The sequence below is a fragment of the Mirounga angustirostris genome, unplaced genomic scaffold (genome assembly GCF_029215605.1).
Source record: "Mirounga angustirostris isolate CCGP_5_RB_7025 unplaced genomic scaffold, mMirAng1.0.hap1 SCAF_9, whole genome shotgun sequence".
Classification (NCBI taxonomy): Eukaryota; Metazoa; Chordata; class Mammalia; order Carnivora; family Phocidae; genus Mirounga; species Mirounga angustirostris.
Window position 1 is genome coordinate 707240 of NW_026991717.1, and position 19736 is coordinate 726975.

Sequence of the window (19736 nt, forward strand, 5' to 3'; positions counted from 1 at the left end):
GGACGTGCTCAATGGTCCCTTGCTCTTGCTCCTTGAAATCCCATCACTAGTGGGTCACCTCTGGGTCACTTCTGGGTCAAGCGTCGCCTTCCTGTTTTGGGCACTAACGTTTATTTCGATGCTTATGCTTTTAAGAGGGAGACACATTGGCACCCCGAATCTCCAAGTGAGCCCCACAGGGGACGTTAGGTGAGAACCATGCCCGTTTCCCTCATGACAGTGGTGATTGTGGTGAGAATCTACGGAGCCCTAGGCCCGAGTCAGACACAGGGCTGCTCGCCCTGCTCTCAGTCCTACGAGGCCCCTGGGAGGCGGGCGCTCTCCCCCGCTCTTCAGGGGGGAGGCTGCTAGGGGAGATGCCCCCACAGGTGTGAGCCGGGCCAGGGGACATGGGCAGGAGGGGTGGGGGCCACGGCGCTCTCTCTGGGGACGGTCAGTCTGTTTCCCACCTCCGGTGACTGGAGGCCCAGGCGGGAGCTGCACACCAGCTGCTCCCCCATCCACAGGTGGGGACGCGCAGGGAAGAGGGGACGTGGGACAACGCAGGAAGGACCCTGGGGGACGGGAATCCAGGGAGAGCAGACACGTGAGTGCCCGTGTCCAGAGCTGCTGTGTGGGCCTCATGGGAGCGGTCTGAGAGCCGCCCCTCGGGGCCAAGACTGGCGGAGGCAGAGGGCAGGGGAGAGTGACCTGGTCATACAGGCTGGCCCCAGAAACGCCCAGGAGTGCGTCCCAGGCGGGCCCCAGGCAGCCAGGCTTGGGGTGTGTGCCCAGGCGCTGACCGTGACCTCAGGCGGCTCGCTCCTCTGTGGGCCTTGGTCTCCCCGTCTGCAGCGCAGAGGGGCTGGGTGAGGGCCTGGCCAGCCTGCGTGGCAAGGCTGTGGTAAGGCAGGGGGCAGAGAAGGGCCAAGGGGCCTGCTCCTGGGAGCCCAGCGCCTCCGGGCAGGAACTCTTGCCTCAGAGGCCTCTGCCGCCCGCGGCTGGGAGGGCCGCCCAGTCGGGCGATGGCTCAGGTCTCAGCCCACCCTAGCCCAGCGTCAGCCATGTGCTCCGTAGGTGACCAGGGAGCCCAGGCCTCAGAAGTTCGTCTTGGGGATGGGGGTGCTGACCCTGCCTGTGGTCAGTCCCCCGCCCCTCCAGCCCTGACCCCCACCCCCCCGGGGGAGAGTGAGGGGCACTGGGGAAGCAGGGGTGCCTTCATGGGGGGCACAGCCGGGTCCCAGGAAGCCCACCGGTGAGCTGCTGGGAGGAAGCCTGGTGCTCAGGACTTGTGCTTCTTGTCAGTGAAGAAGATCCTCCGGAACTTGTCAGGCTGCAAAGAGGGAGGACATACTGGAGCCTGGAGGCTCTGGACAGAGAGAGGCCCAGCATTGGTTGGAGGCTGGGGCCCATGCCCAGGAAAGGCCAGCTTGGAATATTGCTGGTTGTTCACGAGCCTCACGGTGCCAGAAGTTCCATGTCCAGGCCCCCCCCCCCCCCCTGTTCTGAATGAAGGACCTGACTCTTTTGAGAAGGCTAACGGGAGAGGGCAAAGGGGTGGAGAAGCAAGCCCCAGCCCCTCCTTCCCTCACTGGAGGGCCCCAGGGTCCCCTAACTCCCAGAGCTCTCTGGTGCAGCAGGGCCCTAGGCGGGTGGGAGTGGGCTGGTCCCTGGCGGCGTCGGACCAGAGAGGATGTGGGGCTTTGCAGCCGGGGCATGTGGCTTCGGGGTTCTGCAAGGGCCTGCCTTCGGGCGGGGCCTCTGGTCCCAGGAGAGTCAGGACCTCAGTGGCTGCACCACACCGGGTAAACGCCCCATCCCGGGATGTGCGGGAAGGCCTTTCAGCTGGGAACTTGGGTTTCACTGCCCAGACCTCGAGAGGGTCTGCATGTGCTGAGATCCGAGGCCATCCCCATGGAGATCGGACCCTCCCTGCTCACTGGCTCAGGGTGCAGGCAGAGTGTGCTGGGGCTGAGGGTGCCTGGGCCCCGTGGGAGCCCCTGACCACCTCCCTCCGTCCTCCTGACCTCCACTTCTCCTGTCCTCCCTCCTATCAGAGACCCCCCGAAATGGCAGCTCTGTTCAGTGTTTCTGGGCGGTGTCCTGAGCATGGGAGCATGTCTAGTGTTGCCCTTTGGGCAGACTCTTAGAGATGAAGAAAGGGAGGTCCCGGTCAGTTGCTAAATGAGATACGGGATGCCCAGTGAAATCTGAATTTCAGATAAATGAGGAGTAATCGCAGTATTTGGGACATACTCTTGGGGAGAGTTGTTGCCAGGGAAACTGGGGGGGTGGCTGAGCCATGACGAGGGCCAGGGCAAGTCCAGCCTGGAGCCAGGGTCCCTTGTCCACGTGTCACAGTGGCCAGGAGAGGGCAGGAAAACCTGGTCTGCAGAGAAAGGCCTCAGAAGGGCCTAGAAGCCCCCACCTTACATCCAAGCTGGGCAACAGCCCCTCCCACCACCTCCAAGCATATGTTACTTCTGGAAAATTCTGGGCCCCTCGGGACAGCAGCAGTGACCTGGCCTGCTTGTGCATGAGGGCCACTGATCCCTCCTACCAGCGGCCACCCCCGCCCGCTGTGGAGCCCACCTTGTGTGTCCGTCCGGTCTCCTTGCTCCTGGCTGCTGGGGTTTGTTCATAGGTGTTCCTGGGCTCGGGGAGCTCCGGGGCCCCTGAGAGCCTCTCATAGCTGTAGTCTGTGGGTCCTGGCGGCTTGCTAGATGGAGGACTGGTCCCGGGACCCGAGGGCCTGGCTGGGCCCCCCCAGCGCACTGGGACCTGCGCGTAGGCACTGCCTTCTTGGTCTGGCACGTCCCTGGGCTCTGATGGGGGACCTGCTGTCTGCAGGAACTCAAAAGTGTCTGCAGAGCTGCCCTGGGAGCAGGGCTGAGCCCTGTGGCTCAGCTTCAGAGACTCCTGGCTCCAGGGGGCAGCCGAGGATCCCAGGGCCTCAGAAGCAGGGGGCAGGAGGTGGCCCCAGGGCATGGGAGGCACCGTAGGACCCTGCTCGGGGCTCACCCCAGAGAGGGCAGGCCCTGGGCCCTCAGGCCTGTTCTGGCCTCCAGCCGAGAGTGTCCTCCACGGCTCCTTGCCTGGGGAGCTGGGCTGGCTGCCAGCTGGGGCTGGCCCGGGCCTGCCGGATGCCTCTGCGCCCAGGCCCAGCCGTGCCTGGTTCACCTTCCTCAGGTCTGAGTAGATGCTGTTGCTGGAGCTTCCAAAGGACTCGTTCGGAGGGGAGGCACTCCTCTCAGGGAGGGGAGGCACCCTGACGGGGACCTGGGGAAACAGAGGCAGAACCTCCGGAAGGCCCCCTCGTCGCTAAGATGCTCTCAGGTAAACACAGGCTCTCGGCACACCGCGGCCCCGTCGTGGCTCCGTTGACCTCACTTGTCGCGTGTGAGGGTCCCCGCCAGGCCCCACGCTCCCCGAGTCTAGTCTGTCCTTGGCATTTGAGGCCAGCGGGCACCACCCAAGCTCATCCTGCTCTGTCCTCCCTCCAGAGTGGTCCACTGGCCCCTCAGGGCCCCCCTTCAGAATAGGCCATCACCCCCGAGGCTGTCATTTCCGTATTATTCCCTAAACATCTGCTGGACACCAGCTGCGTGCCAGACACTGTCCTGCATGGCAAGGACTCGATGGGCTGCAAGGCCAACTCTGGACGTCTCCCTTCTAACCTGGGACCTGGGCAACAGACCAGTCTGCTGCATGGGTTCGTGTGCCTACAGACCCACGATAGCATGTCACAAGATGGTGAATGGTCCGGTGGTGATCGGTGCTCCACAAGAGGAGCAAAGCAGGGCAACGGGACAGACAGAATGACAGGTGGGGAGGGGTCTTTCCTGCAGCCTTGGTGACCCTTCTGGAGAGATGACACGCAAGCAGAGAAAGGAGTACAAGCCGCTAGCTGGTAGGAAGAGCGTTGCAGCAAAGACACAGCAAGTGCAAAGGCCCTGGGGTGGGAGCAAGGTTGGTGTGTTCTGGGAAGATGCCAGTGAGGCTGGAGAAGAGTGAGCAGAGGGGAGGTAGCAGGGCCCCTGGTGAGGCCCCCCGTGGACCCCGGGGAAGGCCTCAGGTTGTTTCTAAACGTGAGGAGAGGCCTTGGCCTGCTGTGATCTACTGTATAGGAGGAAAATCTCTCTGAGCCCCTCCCAGGAGGTGCCATGGACGGAAAATATCAACTCACAGGCCCCACCTCCCCCCCCCATAGTTTAGAGCAATTTCAGGCATTTCTTACCCGTTTTCTCATTCAAGCCTCAGAGGAACCGTAGGAATGGTAAACTGAGGTACACAGCTGGAAAGGCCCAGCGGGGGCTAGAGCACACCCAGCTGGCCAGACGCAGGCCCTGGGGTGGGTGAGCCCGCACCTTTCTGGGCCTGGTGCTCCCACCCCGCAGCCTGGCGCGGCCCCGACCCGAGGGGCCCAGAATGCTGCTCACCGCCTCCTCAGAGAAGCTGCAGGAACTCGCATCCAGACTCTTCTTGGTGTGAAGGAAGGGGACCTGCGGCTTCAGGCAGGGCCAGGGGCTGGTAGCCTTGTCCGGGGCCACCAGGGGCGATGCTGAGGCAGGTGGATTTTCCAGGCCCAGACTGGTGTGCTGGAGGCCCAGGGAGATGGCATCATATAGATCGTTGTCCTCCGGCTGGGGGCGGGGGGTGGGTGCACAGCAGGTGTGTGGTCGTGCACCCCACTCTGGCCTCCATGGCCTGCCAGTGACGGCCAGCCAGGGACCCACACACGCCCCCCAGGTCCCCGACCCCAGGGAAGGGCCCACACAGGCCCCCCAGGTCCCCGACCCCAGGGAAGGGCCCACACACGCCCCCCCCGGTCCCCGACCCCAGGGAAGGGCCCACACACGCCCCCCCCAGGTCCCCGACCCCAGGGAAGGGCCCACACACGTCCCCCCCCAGGTCCCCGACCCCAGGGAAGGGCCCACACATGCCCCCCACGTCCCCGACCCCAGGGAAGGGCCACACACGCCCCCCCCAGGTCCCCGACCCCAGGGAAGGGCCCACACACGCCCCCCCCAGGTCCCCGACCCCAGGGAAGGGCCCACACATGCCCCCCAGGTCCCCGACCCCAGGGAAGGGCCCACACACGTCCCCCAGGTCCCCGACCCCAGGGAAGAACCGACACATGCTGCCTCAGTCTCCCCTCTTCAAATAGGGACCATGACCCCGCACAGAGTGCCCAGATGGCAGTTGTGTGCCCGAGCGGCCTCGGCACCCTGCCCCACCCCCGCAGACGGGAGAACAGGGGTGCCTACCCGAGGGCAGGCAGCAGACAGGATCTCCCCAAAGGGCTCAAACTGCACCTCCTGGTAATGACGCACGAGGTCAGCCAGGGTGCCGTGGCTGCAGGTGTCTCCCGAGACCAGGTAGCGCCGGTCCCACTGCTGGTTGATGACAAAGTGCCGACAGCGGTCACTGCCCCTGCAACAAGCCGGTGTGGCCGTGGGCGGTCCTGCTCGCCCGCCCGCGCAGCCCTGCTCCGGGTGTTCCTCTGTTACGGGGCCTGAAGCTCCCGAGCCCAGCCCGGCACAGCCCAGCCTCGTGCGGGGTCGGGAGCCGGGGAGTGGCTTTCGAGTCACCCGCCCCCAGCCCCAGGGAAGTCCCTAAGCCTGCCCCAGTGGGGCGAGGGAGGCACCCAGCGGGCCGCCAAATTCAGAGGGCACCACAAAACTTGGCAACGAAAATAACCAGCAGGGCAGTATTTCAGAAAATCAAAATCAATTACCCAAACGTCCATGATGAACAAAATACCAACATCTTAAACCAAAAGGAGGTCCAACCCTGCACTCGCTCGGTGCCCCTCGGCCCGCCCTAAACGCCTGGAGTTCCAGCCCCGCCCGCAGCCCGCGGGTAAACCCCTGCCCCCCCGGGGTCCTGTCCTCCTCGACCGACCGACAACCTTTCCGCAGCGAAGCGCCCGCGGCCCGAGTGTGCGTGCGCGCAGGGACGGGGTCCCGCAGAGGCGCCCTCCGGGGAGCCACCCCCAGGCGAAGCAGGGCGCGTTTCCCGCAGAGACTCCCGCCTGCCCCCGTGTGGCTGTGGATGGCACGTGATGGAATCACAGTTTCCGTGTCTGGCTTCCCTCAGCGCAGCTTTGACATTGATTCGTGTCTGCGCACGGTGAGCTCCCGACCCCGATGGGTAGAATCCACTGAAGGAAGACATCCACGATTCGCCCTCTTTGTTGCTGGACGTTTAGGTCGTTTCCAGATCTGGGCTGCTAGAAATAAAGCTGCCGTGGACATCCCGGTACGCGTTTGCGGCGACCGGCCGTGCGCATCTCTGTTGGGAACACACCAGGAGTAGCACTGGGGCTCGGGGTTTGCCTCTGCTTAGCTCGGAAGATTCTGGCGAATGGTTTTCTGAAATCGTTGTGAGGTAGGAGCCTTCCAGGTGTCCCCACATCCGACCAACTCCTCGGTATCCTCTGTCTTCCCGTTCTCGCCACGCATTGCGGGTTGCATTTGTATTTCCCCGATTACTAATGCTGCTGAACACCAAAACATTGTTGCCCTTTGGTCAGACCCTTTTATGAAGTGGCTGTTCGAGTCTTTCCCCTTTATTGATCATGTCGTCTCTGTCTTAGTGATTTGCGGGAGCTCTTCGTATATTCTGGCAGGAGCCCTTTGTTAGATACATGTATTACAATACATAACTTCTCCCAAGACTCTGGTTTGTCCTTTTATTCACTCACTGGTATCTTTTGATTAACAGAAAGTCTTAATTTTAAAGAAATCCAGTGTATCCACCTTCTCTTTTGTGGTTAGTAGGTTTGTGTCTTAAGAAATCTTCGTCTTTCTCGAAGCCTTGAAAATTTTTCCTGTTTTCTTTCAGAAATGTCCTGCTTTGCTCTTCTCACTCGTGTCTATGATCCTTCTAGAATTAATTCATTTTTTCTGTATGATGTGAGGTGGGGGTCATTGTTTTCCATCTGGATATCCGATTGCTCCCACGCCCCTTACTGGAAAGACCTGCCTTTCTGCACGGAATGGCTGTGAAGCAGGTAACCACACGTGCAGGTTGTGTCTGGGCCCCATGGTGCTCCACGGCTCCATCTACCCACCAGGTACCTCTGAGCAATTTTGTACGTTGGCATTCCACCTAAGACCGTGTTTGGACAGAAGGGCCCTCATGCTAAAAAGACATTTGGAAGCTGCTGAGCTCACATATTTCAAAGTGCTTAGCAGAGTACCTGGCACATAGAATAACAATGACCATTTTAATAGTGACTGATGTTTTTTGGTCCAACCACTGTGCCAAGCACTTTTCTTTTCTTTTCTTTTTTAAAGATTTTATTTATTTGACAGAGAGAGAGAGCACAACTAGGCAGAGAGGCAGGCAGAGGGAGAGGGAGAAGCAGGCTCTCCACTGAGCAGGGGGCCCGACGTGGGGCTCGATCCCAGGACCCTGGGATCATGACCTGAGCCGAAGGCAGCCGCTCAACCGACTGAGCCACCCAGGCGCCCCTCCAAGCACTTTTCAATGTATAAATGCATCCAACCCATTCAGCAATCCTGCGACGTCGGTACTACGAGGTTCCCATCCTACAGATGAAGTGGCAGAAGCACACGGAAGCCCGTGCTCAAGGTTGGGACTTGAACTGGGGTGGTCTGAGCAGGAGGTAACTTTGAATCTGATCTGAGTCCTCTGAGGTTCCCGGGAGCCCTGGCCTCACCTCCTGACGGGAAGGGGGCTCCTCCCTTCCTCCGCCTTGCCCAACGCAGCCTCCTTTCCAGCCCGGGCCTGATGTCACCACCTCGGCTTCATCCTGGCCGTCCTGCCCCCTGTCCTGTACTTTGGCCTCCCCATTTCACGGGTCCCCACGGGCCTCACACGTCCTGCCTCTGTGTTTAGGTCCTCCGTCCACAGCCTGCTTGAAGGACCCTGACCAAGTGGCCCTCCCCGGCCTACAGACGTCGCCCCACACTCCTGTGCAGGCACTCCCTCCCCAGGAACCTGCTGTCCCCAGCCCCTTGCAGCTCCCCCAGGGCCCCCAGCCCACCCCCTCTGAAGGCTGGGGCTGCGTCCCGTGGCTGGTCGTGTGCTGAGCATGTGATGGATGGAGGCGGGGTGGGGGAGCCAGCGCCCGGGGAAAGCCAGGCCGTTCGGGCTGCGGGGGCGCCTGTCTCGTCTGCGAGGCGGGCTACGGCTCCGGCCCCTACCTGTAGGACAGGATGTAGCTGGTGGTCCGGTCGCTGAGGCGGATGAGGAAGGAGCCGAGAGCTTTGTCCTCAAGCAGCTGCTCCGTCTGCCTGGGCAGAGGACATACAGTCGGCGGGGTCCCCTGCCCGTGTGGCAGCAGGAGCGGGCCGACTCCGACCCGCCTCAGAGCCCCCGCTGGCCGCGCCCTCGGGTGCCAGACCCAGCGCGCAGATCTGCAGCCCTCCACGGGGGCCTCTCTCAGACCTGCGGCTGCGACTGGTCCGTGCGCGCTCAGCCCGCAAACTCGGGACTCGGTCTTGGGCCGGGTCGGAGTCCCGAGGCTCCACGTGCCCACCCTCCACAGCAGCTCACCGGCACACGACAGCCACTGACCCTGGCCACCCACTCTCCACCTGAACGTCTCTGTAATAGGAGGGAGTCCCTACAGCCGGAGAGTTTTAGGTTTGGGGAGGTCCCCGCCTCAGGGCCATCACCGCACAGTTGTGCAGGCTGTGCAGCTCGCAAGAGCTTCTACCGGGAGGAGGTGCTGCTTTGTCTGGAGCCTGAGCACAAGAGCAGCTCCCAGGCCCTCAGCTCCCCTGCATGTCCCTTCCAGCCCGAGGCAGCTGTGATATTTCTGAGCGGTGCCAAGCATTTTGGAGACATGGAGGAAAAGCCCAGCCCTCTTCCGGTTTGGCACCTCCAAGCACTCACTGAGTGCCTGCTCCATGCAAGTCGACGGCGGATTTTGCACAGCCCAGTACTACGTGGAAGTGCGGAGCCCCTCACTCAAGAAGCCAGGGTTTCAAGACGGGGACAGCAGAGCCGTAAGCTGAGCGCGGTTCTCCGGTTCTCGGGCGAGTCCCAAAGCACCTGCGCCTGCACCCGTCTCTCTTCTAGACCTTCGCTCAGAGTGGGGGCCGGTGCGCTCGCCCAGCCTGCCCACAGGAGCGGCCACGAGAGAGCGAGGCGCCCCTCAGTCTGCTTCCTGCCTAGCCCGGGGAGGCAGCAGGGGCCAGTCTTCGGCCGGGGTCCCCAGACCATTCTCTCGGCCCCCAGGGCCCCCGCGGGGCACATGGACGGGGCAGCCTTACTTGCGAGTAATGAATCCGTGAAACCAGGGGGGCAGGGCTCCGTCCTGCAGGATGAGGGGCGCCTGTGTCTGCATGAACCACGTCAGGGCCAACTCCCGCAGCTTGGCGAGGGCCTGGCTGTCCCCCGCCTCCTCGGGCCCCCTCTGCAGGTTGAGCTGCTGCAGGCTGCCCTCCATTCTGGCCAGCGCTAAATGGAAGCAGAGGGCAGACCACCCGCACGCCTCTATATCTGTGTGCACCCCGCTCATTTGCCTGAATCCGTGCCCGCCCCAACCCCCCGGCCACCAAGCCCACAGAAGCCCTATTGTCACCTCTCCTTCCTGACGCTGGGGCAGACACCTTGTGTGGCTGGAGACACTGGGAGGAAGGTCCTATTAGCAGCCGGTTGGGGGGGCTGGATAGGGCAGGAGACCTCGGACTTCCTGGCCCCTATCCCCCAACCCCCAACCCCAGCCTCCGCCACGACTGGAGACCAGGCCCTGGCTAAGGTCCTCAGCCCAGCTGCCATTAGCAAAGCAGCGGGGTTAAATTCTATTTGTCCTCGTGGACGCCACTGGTATTTTGGTGAAGTTCTGTGCTGATTAATCTCCTTCCACTCCAGATGGATTGAGTGCCTACTGTGTGTCCCGTGCCCTGGGCTGTGGGAATCACGGACACAGACGATTGGTAAGTCCATGTATAGAACATGGTGTTGAGGGGGAGGGAGAAGAGGGCGTGGCTCCCATCACTTAGACAGGGGTGGGGTCAGGGGTTAGGGGTCGAGGGGGGTCTGGCCCAGGAGGCCAGACTGGAGCAGGCAGGTGCCCGGGGAGAAACGATGCTGCTCGCCTGCAGAGCGATGAGGTGGGTCTTTGCTAGAGATCCGGGAGAACAACCCAGAATTCGGTGGAGCTGATAAAGACACACACCGTATTCCTACATCACGAGTATTTTGAGAGCCCTATTCCAGTGTACTTGATCTCTGCCGGAATGCCGCGTATTTTATTGTGTGCAATTCCAAGAAGTCCGTGGGCGTCACCAGACCCCAGAGGGGGAGCTGGGGAAGCTGGGGTCTGACGCAGAGTCGGTCTGCTGCCAAACTGAGGTCCTGCACATATTCAAATGCAAAGAAATGTGTTTTTATGATTTTCCATGAGGCACTCTCTCCCCACCTCCCTTTCAGGCACTACTCTCTGAGGGCAGAACCTGGTCATTTGCATAGGAAGACAAAGGCGTTTTGTGCTGGAGGGGCCAGGCTGAGGATCCCCGGTGGGGCCAGCAGCCCGGAGTCTGTGTCTGTGCTCAGAGAACGGGCAAGGCCCAGGTCTGGGACATCAGGGGCTCCTACGGGAGGGTGGTCCCCAACAGCACCACCCACCGCACTGCTCAGTCCCCACCGTGGTGACCTGGGGGGACACTGGTGGGGTGGCCGTGCCCCTTTGATTCCCCTCCCCGGGCGCCCTGGCCCCCGTTGGCTGGCTCTGCGGTAGGTCCTAAACCTCACCACCTCTCCGTGCCCTCGTCTACACAAACGGAGGGGAGAAACCACCCTGGCGGGGTTTGGGGCGTCAGAAGCCCATGCAGGCGGTCGGGCAGCTACAAGAAACCTCAGCCCCCGCTCCAGGTCCCCAGCGGCTGGGGAGTCTTCCGAAGCCAAGTGTGTCTGTCGGATCGACACCTCCTCGTGCTGGGTTCTCCTCCCAAAGTCATGCTCCTCCTGTAGGACCCACACGGGGCAGCAGGCCATCCCACAGGGGCTCCCGCCTGAGGGCGCCCAGTCTGGCTTGCCCTCCTAGAGGCCACCCCCGAGGTCTGTCCAGCCACCCTGACCGGGGACCCAGCCCCAGCCCCCCGCGCCTCCCTTCCTGAACCCATGCGGTGGCAGTGGGAGGCCAACGTGGCCTCTTCAGCGAATTCTAGTGCTTGTCGTTGTTTGTGGACATGAAGTTTTCACACCCTTCGTCATTCTGTTCGTGGGCGGGGATTTGCTCCCTGGAGAACGAGCGAGCCGACTTCTTTTCTCTCACGTCGTCTGCCTCATTCTCTCCTCTGTCCTGTGCCTAGGACAGTGCTTGGTTCAGTTAAATGCTCAACAGGCACATTTAATTTAACTTAAATTATTTACTTAGGTTTTATTTAAATTCAAGTTAGTTAACATACAGTGTACTATTAGTTTCAGGGGTAGAGTTTAGCGATTCATCACTTGCATGAAACACCCAGCGCTCATTCAATAGGCATATTTTAAATTATTATTCAGATATATGATACACCCACATGGTGCTTAAAAATAAAAAATATAAAAAAGTATCCGTAACAATATTTTCCGTCCAAGCATTAAATCCCACACACCCAGGTCCTTGTCACTCCACAGGGACCCACGGCCGCTCTTCCCTGAATGTCCTTCCTGGGTTTCTCTATGCACAACCAAGTCCAAACGTATATTCTCATTCGAAGGGCGGAATACTATACGGTACTTGTACAGTGTCTCGCTTCGTAAAACAATCCATCCTGGAGCTCTGCTCGTAGGAGGACACCCGGGGCGCCGTGCGGGCCGTGGCAAAGGTACATTCCCGCCATGGCTGCACCAGAGGCTTTGTGACCAGCCCCCCGTGGAGGTCACCAAGTCGTTCCTAATGTTCCCCGATTTCCAACAACGTGGCAGTGGATGGCCTCACACGCACGCAACCGTGCACAAGCGTGAGAACACCCGCAGAACACAGTCCCCCAAGTGGGAGCCCTGCACTCAAAGGGTGCTTGTGTCTGTGGTTTTGATAGATGTTGCCAAATTGCCTTCCTTTGGGGTTGGATCCAATTGCGCTCAGTAAATATTGGAAGAGTAGGCGGATGGATGGACAATATTTTCAAGCTCAGTCATTTTGGGGCCTCCCGTTTGCAAGAAAAACCAGGGGAGGGGCTGACACCGGTCGGGAGAGGTCACCAGTTTCGCTATGACTGTTTCGGCCCCTAAGTGCTGCTGAGCAAGTTTGTTTCTGCATAGCTGCTGGGTGCAGGGGGTTCCTGGGAGATGCCCTCGGGCCTCCCACCCCGTGCACCCAGCTCTGTTGTAGCCACAGGACAACGGCCAGGTCCTGGGAACTCAATGGGGGCCTGTAAGAATGTGTTGGACCCGAGCGAGGAAACACCCCCCAACTCACACCAGTGTTGGCTCCAACATCCAAAAAGAGAAAACTATAAAATCACTATGAATAAGGGCGTATGCAAATGTCTATACAATGGAATATTGCATCAACTTTATTGAGCATTCATAAAAGATTCATCACATCTGAAGATGGTTTGGAGGTCAGATGGTCCCCCCCCGCAGGACCCCCAAGGGTCGCAAGAAAACTGCCAAGAAATTATCACCAACCGCCAATTAAATGAATTCTCAAAGCCAAATCATTCCAAAGCAAGATCATAAAAATAATATTTTCCCGGGGCGCCTGGGTGGCTCAGTTGGTTGAGCGACTGCCTTCAGCTCAGGTCATGATCCTAGAGTCCCGGGATCGAGTCCCGCATCGGACTCCCTGCTCGGCGGGGGGTCTGCTTCTCCCTCTGACCCCCACCCTCATGCTCTCTCTCTCATTCTCTCTCAAATAAATAAATAAAATCTTTAAAAAACTAATAATAATAATAATATTTTCCCAAAAGTTCAAAGCAAAAAAATGTATATATATGCACACATTTTTTAATAATGTAAAATGGGACTGTCATTTCAGAATTACATATATTCGATATGAAGTGAAATGGGGTCTCCAAAGAGTGTCTTGGACCTACCATGGTCTTAAAAACACCGCCAGCCCCACCTGCTCCATGGAGCACCCCTGCTCGGGGCCAGTGGGCTCCCGAGCACCACGGAGGGAAGGGAAACCACCTGTCAGACCAGCGGGCCTCCCCGTCTACCACCTCTCAGTCTTAGTGTCAAGAACAAGTGAACTTCTTCATAGATTATCTGGCCTCAGCAGTGACTATTTCTGAGTCCGGGCAAAACTGAAAGCCCGCAGTATTGCAGGCCATATGCTTGTGAGGCCGGAAGGACGGGCAGCCATGGAGAGGTCAGCTTCGGGCGCACTGGGAAGATCGGGGTCAAAGACCGTACGTTAAGAACCCTGTTCTACAGCTTCTCGGAGGCCAGATGGCTGCCCTGGGCCTGGCGCACCCGACAGCCTGCACGGTGGCCCGGGGTGCCCCCCAGCCCCGACAGCCAGGAGCATGGACCCGACCACGGCAGGTCCGCGATGATGCGCCAGGCACTTCAAATACACCCCATTTCCTCTCATCCTCATCCCCAGCACAGTGGTGTGACTGTGCCCACATGTCCCCACCGCAGAGACGGGAAACAGACTCAGGACTGGAAAAGGCCCGGCCTGCCTCAGACCAAGCAGGACGCGGTGGCAGGGCCTCCCCACGGGCGTGCGGCACCATGGCTTCGCTCCTTCCATTCGCCTGGCTGGGGGTGCCTTTCCCTGCTACGCAAATTCTGTACTTACCTTCCAAATGCACCGAATCAACCTTAGTAGCTATTCAGCCATACATTCAAATTTCAAAATACAAAAGAAACTCCAAAACAGACTCCGACTGGGGCCAGGGCTGGGTGCCAGGCAGGTGAGGTCTGCACAGGAGTTCGGGGGAGCCCCAGGGCCCAGGGAGCGGGTGAGGCCTGGGCCCCGGGGCAGGCAGCCGGCCTGCAGCTGCAGAGGCCCTGGGTCCTTTCCGCTCCCCGTGCTGTTCCTCAGCCGGGCACTGTGCCCAGTACAGCAGCCCACCTGCCTCAAAAGGGGCATAAGAGGTGCTGACGCAGGCCAAGCAATGAGGGGAGCAGAGCTGGAGGGGGGAAGACCCCCGAAGCAGGGCTCAGGAGGTGAGGACACTCAGCAAGAGAACTCCTTTGCTCCCCTCCGTTGCTCCTTTTGAGAGCCCCTCGCCCAGCCAGGATGCTGCCCCAGCTCTGCCGTTAGCACAGCCCCTCTGTGATGTTGAAACACCCCCAGCTCCCAGACGGACCTCGCAGGGGAGCTGCGGAGGGGCAGGAACCTGAGGGCAGGGGGCCCGGGGAGGGGCGCCCTCAAGGCAGGTGGGCTGCTGTACTGGGCACAGTGCCCGGCTGAGGAACAGCACGGGGAGCGGAAAGGACCCAGGGCCTCTGCAGCTGCAGGCCGGCTGCCTGCCCCGGGGCCCAGGCCTCACCCGCTCCCTGGGCCCTGGGGCTCCCCCGAACTCCTGTGCAGGCCTCACCTGCCTGGCACCCAGCCCTGCCCACCCTCTGTCCTCCATCAGTTCCCTGGGGCAGCCTCTGCCTGTCCAAGCCCTGGAGCCTGGCCCCCGGGGCTGGGAGGGTGGCCAGCACTCAGGTGACCTCCCTCTAGGAAAGGCAACCACAAGGTGTGAAGATTTGCCTGCACGTTTGGTAGGGAAATGAGGCTTTCTGGAAGCCAGAGTCTGCAAATCCAGGCCGAGAGGGTCTGTGGGGGTGGGGGTGGGGTGGGGTGCTCCTGTCTCTGCAGCTGCCCCGCCTGCCCGGGCCGCTTCCTGCAGCGGGGGCCAGGCCTAGGCCCTCCTGAGACTCAGTGGCACAGAGCCCAGAGTCACACAGCCCCTCTCTTCCCTTGGCCCCCTCCCACGACCCTGTCAGGGCAGGAGGCGCGGCGCAGGGCTGTGCGGACGTGTGCGTGTAGGGCCCTCTCCCTGCAGTTGCTGGTGGGTCCTCCCCGTGGGGCTGCTCACTGGGCATCGCAGCCTCAGCTCTGACATCAGCCTGGCTCCCCGTTCTGTCTCCGGCACCGCACCCTGAACTCCAACCCCCTCCCGTCCAGGCCAACTTCCTCTGCATGTGCTCTGGAGTCAGCAAGGCCCTCCCAAGATCCCCGTGTCCCTGAGCTCCAGATCCTGTGCTCTCTGCCTCATGCACAGGAGGGCTCCATCCGTGCCATCTGGCTGGGGGGGGGGGCGCTGTGGTTAGGGCCGCTTCCCAGCAGGACCCAGGGAAGACAAAGACGTGTGACCCCCCAGGGGGAATGCTTGCACTGACCATAGAGCCCAGGATGGAAGAGAGCCCCAAAGGGAGGGATCGGTTGGCTGTAACACTTGAAACACTCAAGAGGCTGGAAAGAGGAGTCTCCACTGACCCCAGGAGCTGCAGGAAGAAGGCCTACAAGCCTTCCAGCTGGGCCTCACCTGGCCGCCCGTCCCCTCGCCATACAGGCGGGAAACAGCAGCCCAGAGAGGGCACAGACATGTGTGAGGACACGCAGCACAGCAGGTGGTGAGGACCCTCCTCTCTGGAGTCCCTGCAGGACTGCGGGCTCCTCCTTTGTCAGGATGGCGACCCGGCCGGCTCGTCTCCCTGGGGTCTGAGAAGGGTAGAGTCTGTGCGTGGCCAGGCCTCTCACCCCAGCCCTCTTGGGGGAAACTGGCCCAGGATGAGTCACTGGCTCTGTGTCCCTGGGGTTTGCCCGGAGGCTGGCCACGTGGGAGCAAGCTCACTGCCCAAATTTCCCCTTTTGGGTAAACAGTAGCCACTTCCTCCCGGGTTGGCCACTTCCTTTTGGCCACTGGGTTCCAAGAGGCTAGAGGGGGCAGACCCAGTAGCCCCAAGCAGGCCTGTCCTGGACACGGCGGGGGTGGGGGGCTGCATAGGCTGCGCAAAGCTGGCCCCTGACCACGGGACGCGGACGTTCAGCTCGGAGACTTGGGGACCAGCAGAGTGTCCATGAGCCATGGAAGAAGGGCCACGAGGGAGGACCCAGGAGCCGGCAGAGTTCCGGTGTAGGAGGGCCCTGAGCCGGGGGTCTGGCTGGAAAGGAACTGAAGCTGCATCTGTTCAGCATTTTACATAATTGACTAAACTTGTCCGAATGGAGGGTGGGGGAAGGGCAGCAGGGGACGAGATAAAGCGCCAGCCTGTAGCCCCTTGAGGGCATGGCCCTCGGGACCCAGGCATGACACAATGCAGGGTTTGTTCCTGGAAAACCAGCGGCCGGACTGGCCTTGAGGGAGTGGGCAGGGCTGGCAGCCTGGGAGATGTCTGGGGGGTCGGGACGGGGGCAGGGTCTGTCCTGGAGGCTCAGGCCCCTTCTACTCGGCGGGGCTGGGGGGACAGGAACTTGGATGACAAGCTGTGGCCACTCTGACCGGCTCACTGGGGTCTCAGGGCCTGCAGCTGAGCAGCCTCCTCAGAGGGCCGCATTCTGCGCCTGGCCAGGCGGTCCGTTCCTTAGCTTCTGTGGGCCCAGCGCCCAGCTCTGCCAGCTTTCAAGGGGCCGACAAGGCGTCTGTAGCCTAAGACAGATATACTCGGGCTCCAAAGCCTGAGAAAAAGCAAAATCTACATTAATACGCATTTAATTAGATGTCAAGTGTAACATTATGTCAATGTCATAGTAATCATAAAAACGTCACTCCTGGGCGCCTGGGTGGCTCAGCTGGTTAGGCGACTGCCTTCGGCTCAGGTTATGATCCTGGAGTCCCTGGATCGAGTCCCGCATCGGGCTCCCTGCTCGGCAGGGAGCCTGCTTCTCCCTCTGACCCTCCCCCTCTCATGTGCTCGCTCTCTCTCTCAAATAAATGAATGAAATCTTTAAAAAAAAAAAAAAAAGTCACTCCTTTTAGGGGCGCCCGGCTGGCTCAGTCTGTAGAGCGTGCGACTCTTGACCTTGGGGTCAGGAGTTCGAGCCCCACGTTGGGCGTACAGGTCACTTAAAAATAAATAAACTTTAAAAAGAAATGTCAATCCCTTTGAAAACAATGCGTAGGCTGGATTTCTCTCACTCGGCCAGGGTGCCCACACAGACCTGACGATTGCCAAGAAACTGTCAGCCAAACATAAATTAAAATGAATTCCTCACAGTCAGATAATATCAGGATCATAATTCTAGAAATGCCTTCAAACAGTTTTAGAGCAATGTTTACCATAGAATGTGGGGCATTTTAACGTGTTGGATAGGATGTGGGGTGGGGCCCCGGCCCAAGGAGGACAGCAGCAGAGGCGGCCTCCTCCCCTGCCTGGGGGGGCGGGGGACAGAGAGCCAGCTCCGGTGCAGGAGGGTCAGGCTGGGGGCCCAGCTTGTCTGTCGAGAAGCACAGACACCAGCCACGGAGGGACAGGGACGGTAGTGGTCCTTTGTCCAGTCCCATCTGCCCAGGCTGGGGGCTCAGCCCTGTGCCTTCCTGACACTTAGCAGATCTTGGTCTCTGCAAGGTGGACCCGGGCTCAGTTCTGTCCTCTGGGACCACAGGCCTCAGCCACCCCCACTTCTGAACAACTGGCTGACAGAGCCGAGGACAGTGGGCTGTCCCCTGCTCCTCCCTGGCCTCCAGTGCGCATCTGGCACAGAGCTTCGGCTACACGAATCCAGTGCTCCCAGCTGTTCCCCTTTCCACGGGATTTCCCGGTCACATCCCACCCTGGCTGCCTCACCCCGCAAGCCCATTAGTCACTGCCCCTGTCACCCACAGGGCGAGGCCCAAATCGACCTTGGTTCCCTCTCTCCTGAGGGCGGCCCACCCCGCTCCTGCAGGCGCTCTCAGGCCTCCCCTGTGTGGGGGCTGGTCCACTGCTGGATCGCCCCTCTCAGAAGCTGCCGGCTGAGGAGGACATCTGTGTTGACTGTACGGGACTGGTAAGGACCGCGTGCCGAGCACGTTCACGAACACTGCTCCTGGAACTCTCACGAGAAGAAGGCATGAGTGGTATGATCCCCATTCCACGGATGAGGAGGCTGAGGCTCAGAGAGGTCAAATAACCTGCCCCAGGTCACAGCTGTGGTGCGTGGCAGAGCTCGGAGACAAATGCCGTCCACCTGGCTCCAGAGCCCACCCTCCACACCGTGTGTTTGGTGCTCAACGAGCACCCGGGACACGAAGGTGGGGGCACCCTCGCCGTGGCCACCCGCGGGACTGCTGATGGCCACGGTGGGGGGTGCCCGAGGGGCAGCTGAGGCGGGGCCCGTGTGTGGCGGGCTGGCTGGGCGTGTCTGAAGTTGGCAGACTCCTGCGGTGCCCTGTCCCTCCCAGGAAGCTAAGCTTTCCAGCTTTCACGAGTCTGCGTAAGAACAGGCGGAAGGAAGGACCGGGCTACCTGCTTTGATTTGGCCCTTGCAGAAACAAAGCTAGAACCTTCTCTCCTCTTTCCTTCCGTGCAGCTGTAGTCGACACGTGGTGTGACATCAGGTCCAGGTGTCCGCCGCAGCGGTCGGCAGGGTCGCTGCCCGGCACGTCCAGCTCCCCCGCTCCGCGCACCTCTGCCCCGCGGCCCTGCAGGCCCGACCTCCCGCCGCCCCACCTGCCCACTGCCAAGGTCCACTTTCTCCTCGCACCGAAGGCCCTGTTTCTGCCGCGTTGGTGCGTCTGTCTTCCGTATTCCACGCACAGGTGAAGTCGTGCGGGCTCCGTCTTTCTCCGGCGTATTTCGCTCAGCAGCCGGGCCTTGGGCCCACGTGGTCGCGCCCGTTCGGTCGCGTCCCTCCTCGCGCTTCCTCTTTCGGGCGACGGCCAGTTGCGCACGGTCGTGGCCGCTGCCGGGCCGCCCGCCGCCTGTGGCGGGTCCGTGCGTCCGTCGAGGAAGCGCGCCCCGCACGGCGCTGCGGGCCTTGGGCTGCAGGTGCGCCAAGCGCGAGCCTCCCGCCCGCTCGGGCCGTGACCGCGGGACTACAAGTCCCAGGCTGCCTTGCGCGCCCGCGGGCCGTGCGCAGCGGCGGGGCGGGGCGGCGCGCGCGGGGGCGGCGCGGGGGCGCCCGGGCGGGGGCGCGCAGGGCCGGGGCGGCGGCGGCGGCGGCGGCGGCGGCGATGCCGGGGCCCGGGGCGCGGGCCGAGGAGGAGGAGCGGGAGGGCGCGGCGGCGGGTCCGGCGCGGGAGCCGGCGCGGCTGTGCGGCTACCTGCAGAAGCTGTCGGGCAAGGGCCCGCTGCGCGGCTACCGCAGCCGCTGGTTCGTGTTCGACGCGCGCCGCTGCTACCTCTACTACTTCAAGAGCCCGCAGGACGCGCTGCCCCTCGGCCACCTGGACATCGCGGACGCCTGCTTCAGCTACCAGGGTCCCGACGAGGCGGCCGAGGCCGGCGCCGAGCCGCCCGCGCACTTCCAGGTGCACAGCGCGGGCGCCGTCACGGTGCTCAAGGTGGGGAGCCCGCGCCTGGCGCCCCCTCCCCGGCCCTCGCCGCCGCCGCCCTGCCGGCCCCCCTCTCCCCGCCTCGGCCGGCGCACCGGGCTTGTCCCCCTCCCGCCAGGGGCTGCGGGCTGCGCGGTGCCGGCTCCCCTCCTCCGCCCCTCACCTGGGCCCCCCGCGCGCGACGTGGACGCCTGCAGGCTTCTGGACCTGCCTGGGTTACGACCCCTCCGTGCTTCCGCTGCCGCTTCTGTCACGAGGCGGGCGGGGGGGCGACCGTGGACCCCTGGCGGGGTGGGGCGGAGGGGGCAGGGCCTCCCCCGTAATTCCCTGCAGCCGCGCACGGCGGGGCAGGGGCGCTCAGCGAAGGTCGCACAGCCTGTAAGTGGCCAAGCCTGTTCCCTTGCTCCTCACTTCGCTGGGAGACGTGGG

At 61.7% G+C, this 19736-nt stretch overlaps 2 protein-coding genes across 7 annotated transcripts in view; one reads left to right on the plus strand and one right to left on the minus strand.

The window, feature by feature from the left end:
- Positions 1-138: 138 nt before the first annotated feature.
- Positions 139-9612, minus strand: SH2D7 (SH2 domain containing 7). The gene is made up of 6 exons (XM_064569755.1): positions 9228-9612; positions 8154-8243; positions 5247-5412; positions 4419-4622; positions 2572-3279; positions 139-1312 (listed from the first exon to the last, which is right to left on the minus strand). The coding sequence occupies exons 1-6, from the start codon at positions 9473-9475 to the stop codon at positions 1262-1264; spliced, it is 1467 nt and encodes a 488-aa protein (XP_064425825.1). The 5' UTR covers positions 9476-9612; the 3' UTR covers positions 139-1261.
- Positions 9613-18953: 9341 nt separating this feature from the next.
- Positions 18954-19736, plus strand: part of TBC1D2B (TBC1 domain family member 2B) — a 65042-nt gene continuing 64259 nt past the window's right edge. For 5 of the 6 annotated variants that reach the window (XM_045899269.3, XM_054513264.2, XM_064569763.1 and 2 more), the window contains exon 1: positions 18954-19316. In XM_045899269.3, coding sequence (XP_045755225.2) covers positions 18987-19316 — 330 coding nt within the window. In that variant the 5' untranslated portion in view covers positions 18954-18986. Of the gene's footprint in view, positions 19317-19661; positions 19686-19736 lie in introns of those variants that run through there. The other variant, XM_064569762.1, reaches the window with a different exon arrangement.

Bases quoted from the DNA above. Each gene is read 5' to 3' on its own strand.
- SH2D7 (XM_064569755.1), bottom strand. From the start codon at position 9,475: ATGAGCGGGGTGCACACAGATATAGAGGCGTGCGGGTGGTCTGCCCTC. The intron at 5,413-8,153 runs GTAGGGGCCGGA...GGCTTGTTGCAG, and splicing joins AGCTACATCCTGTCCTACAG to GGGCAGTGACCGCTGTCGGC. The intron at 4,623-5,246 runs GTAGGCACCCCT...CCCCGCCCCCAG, and splicing joins TGTCTGCTGCCTGCCCTCGG to CCGGAGGACAACGATCTATA.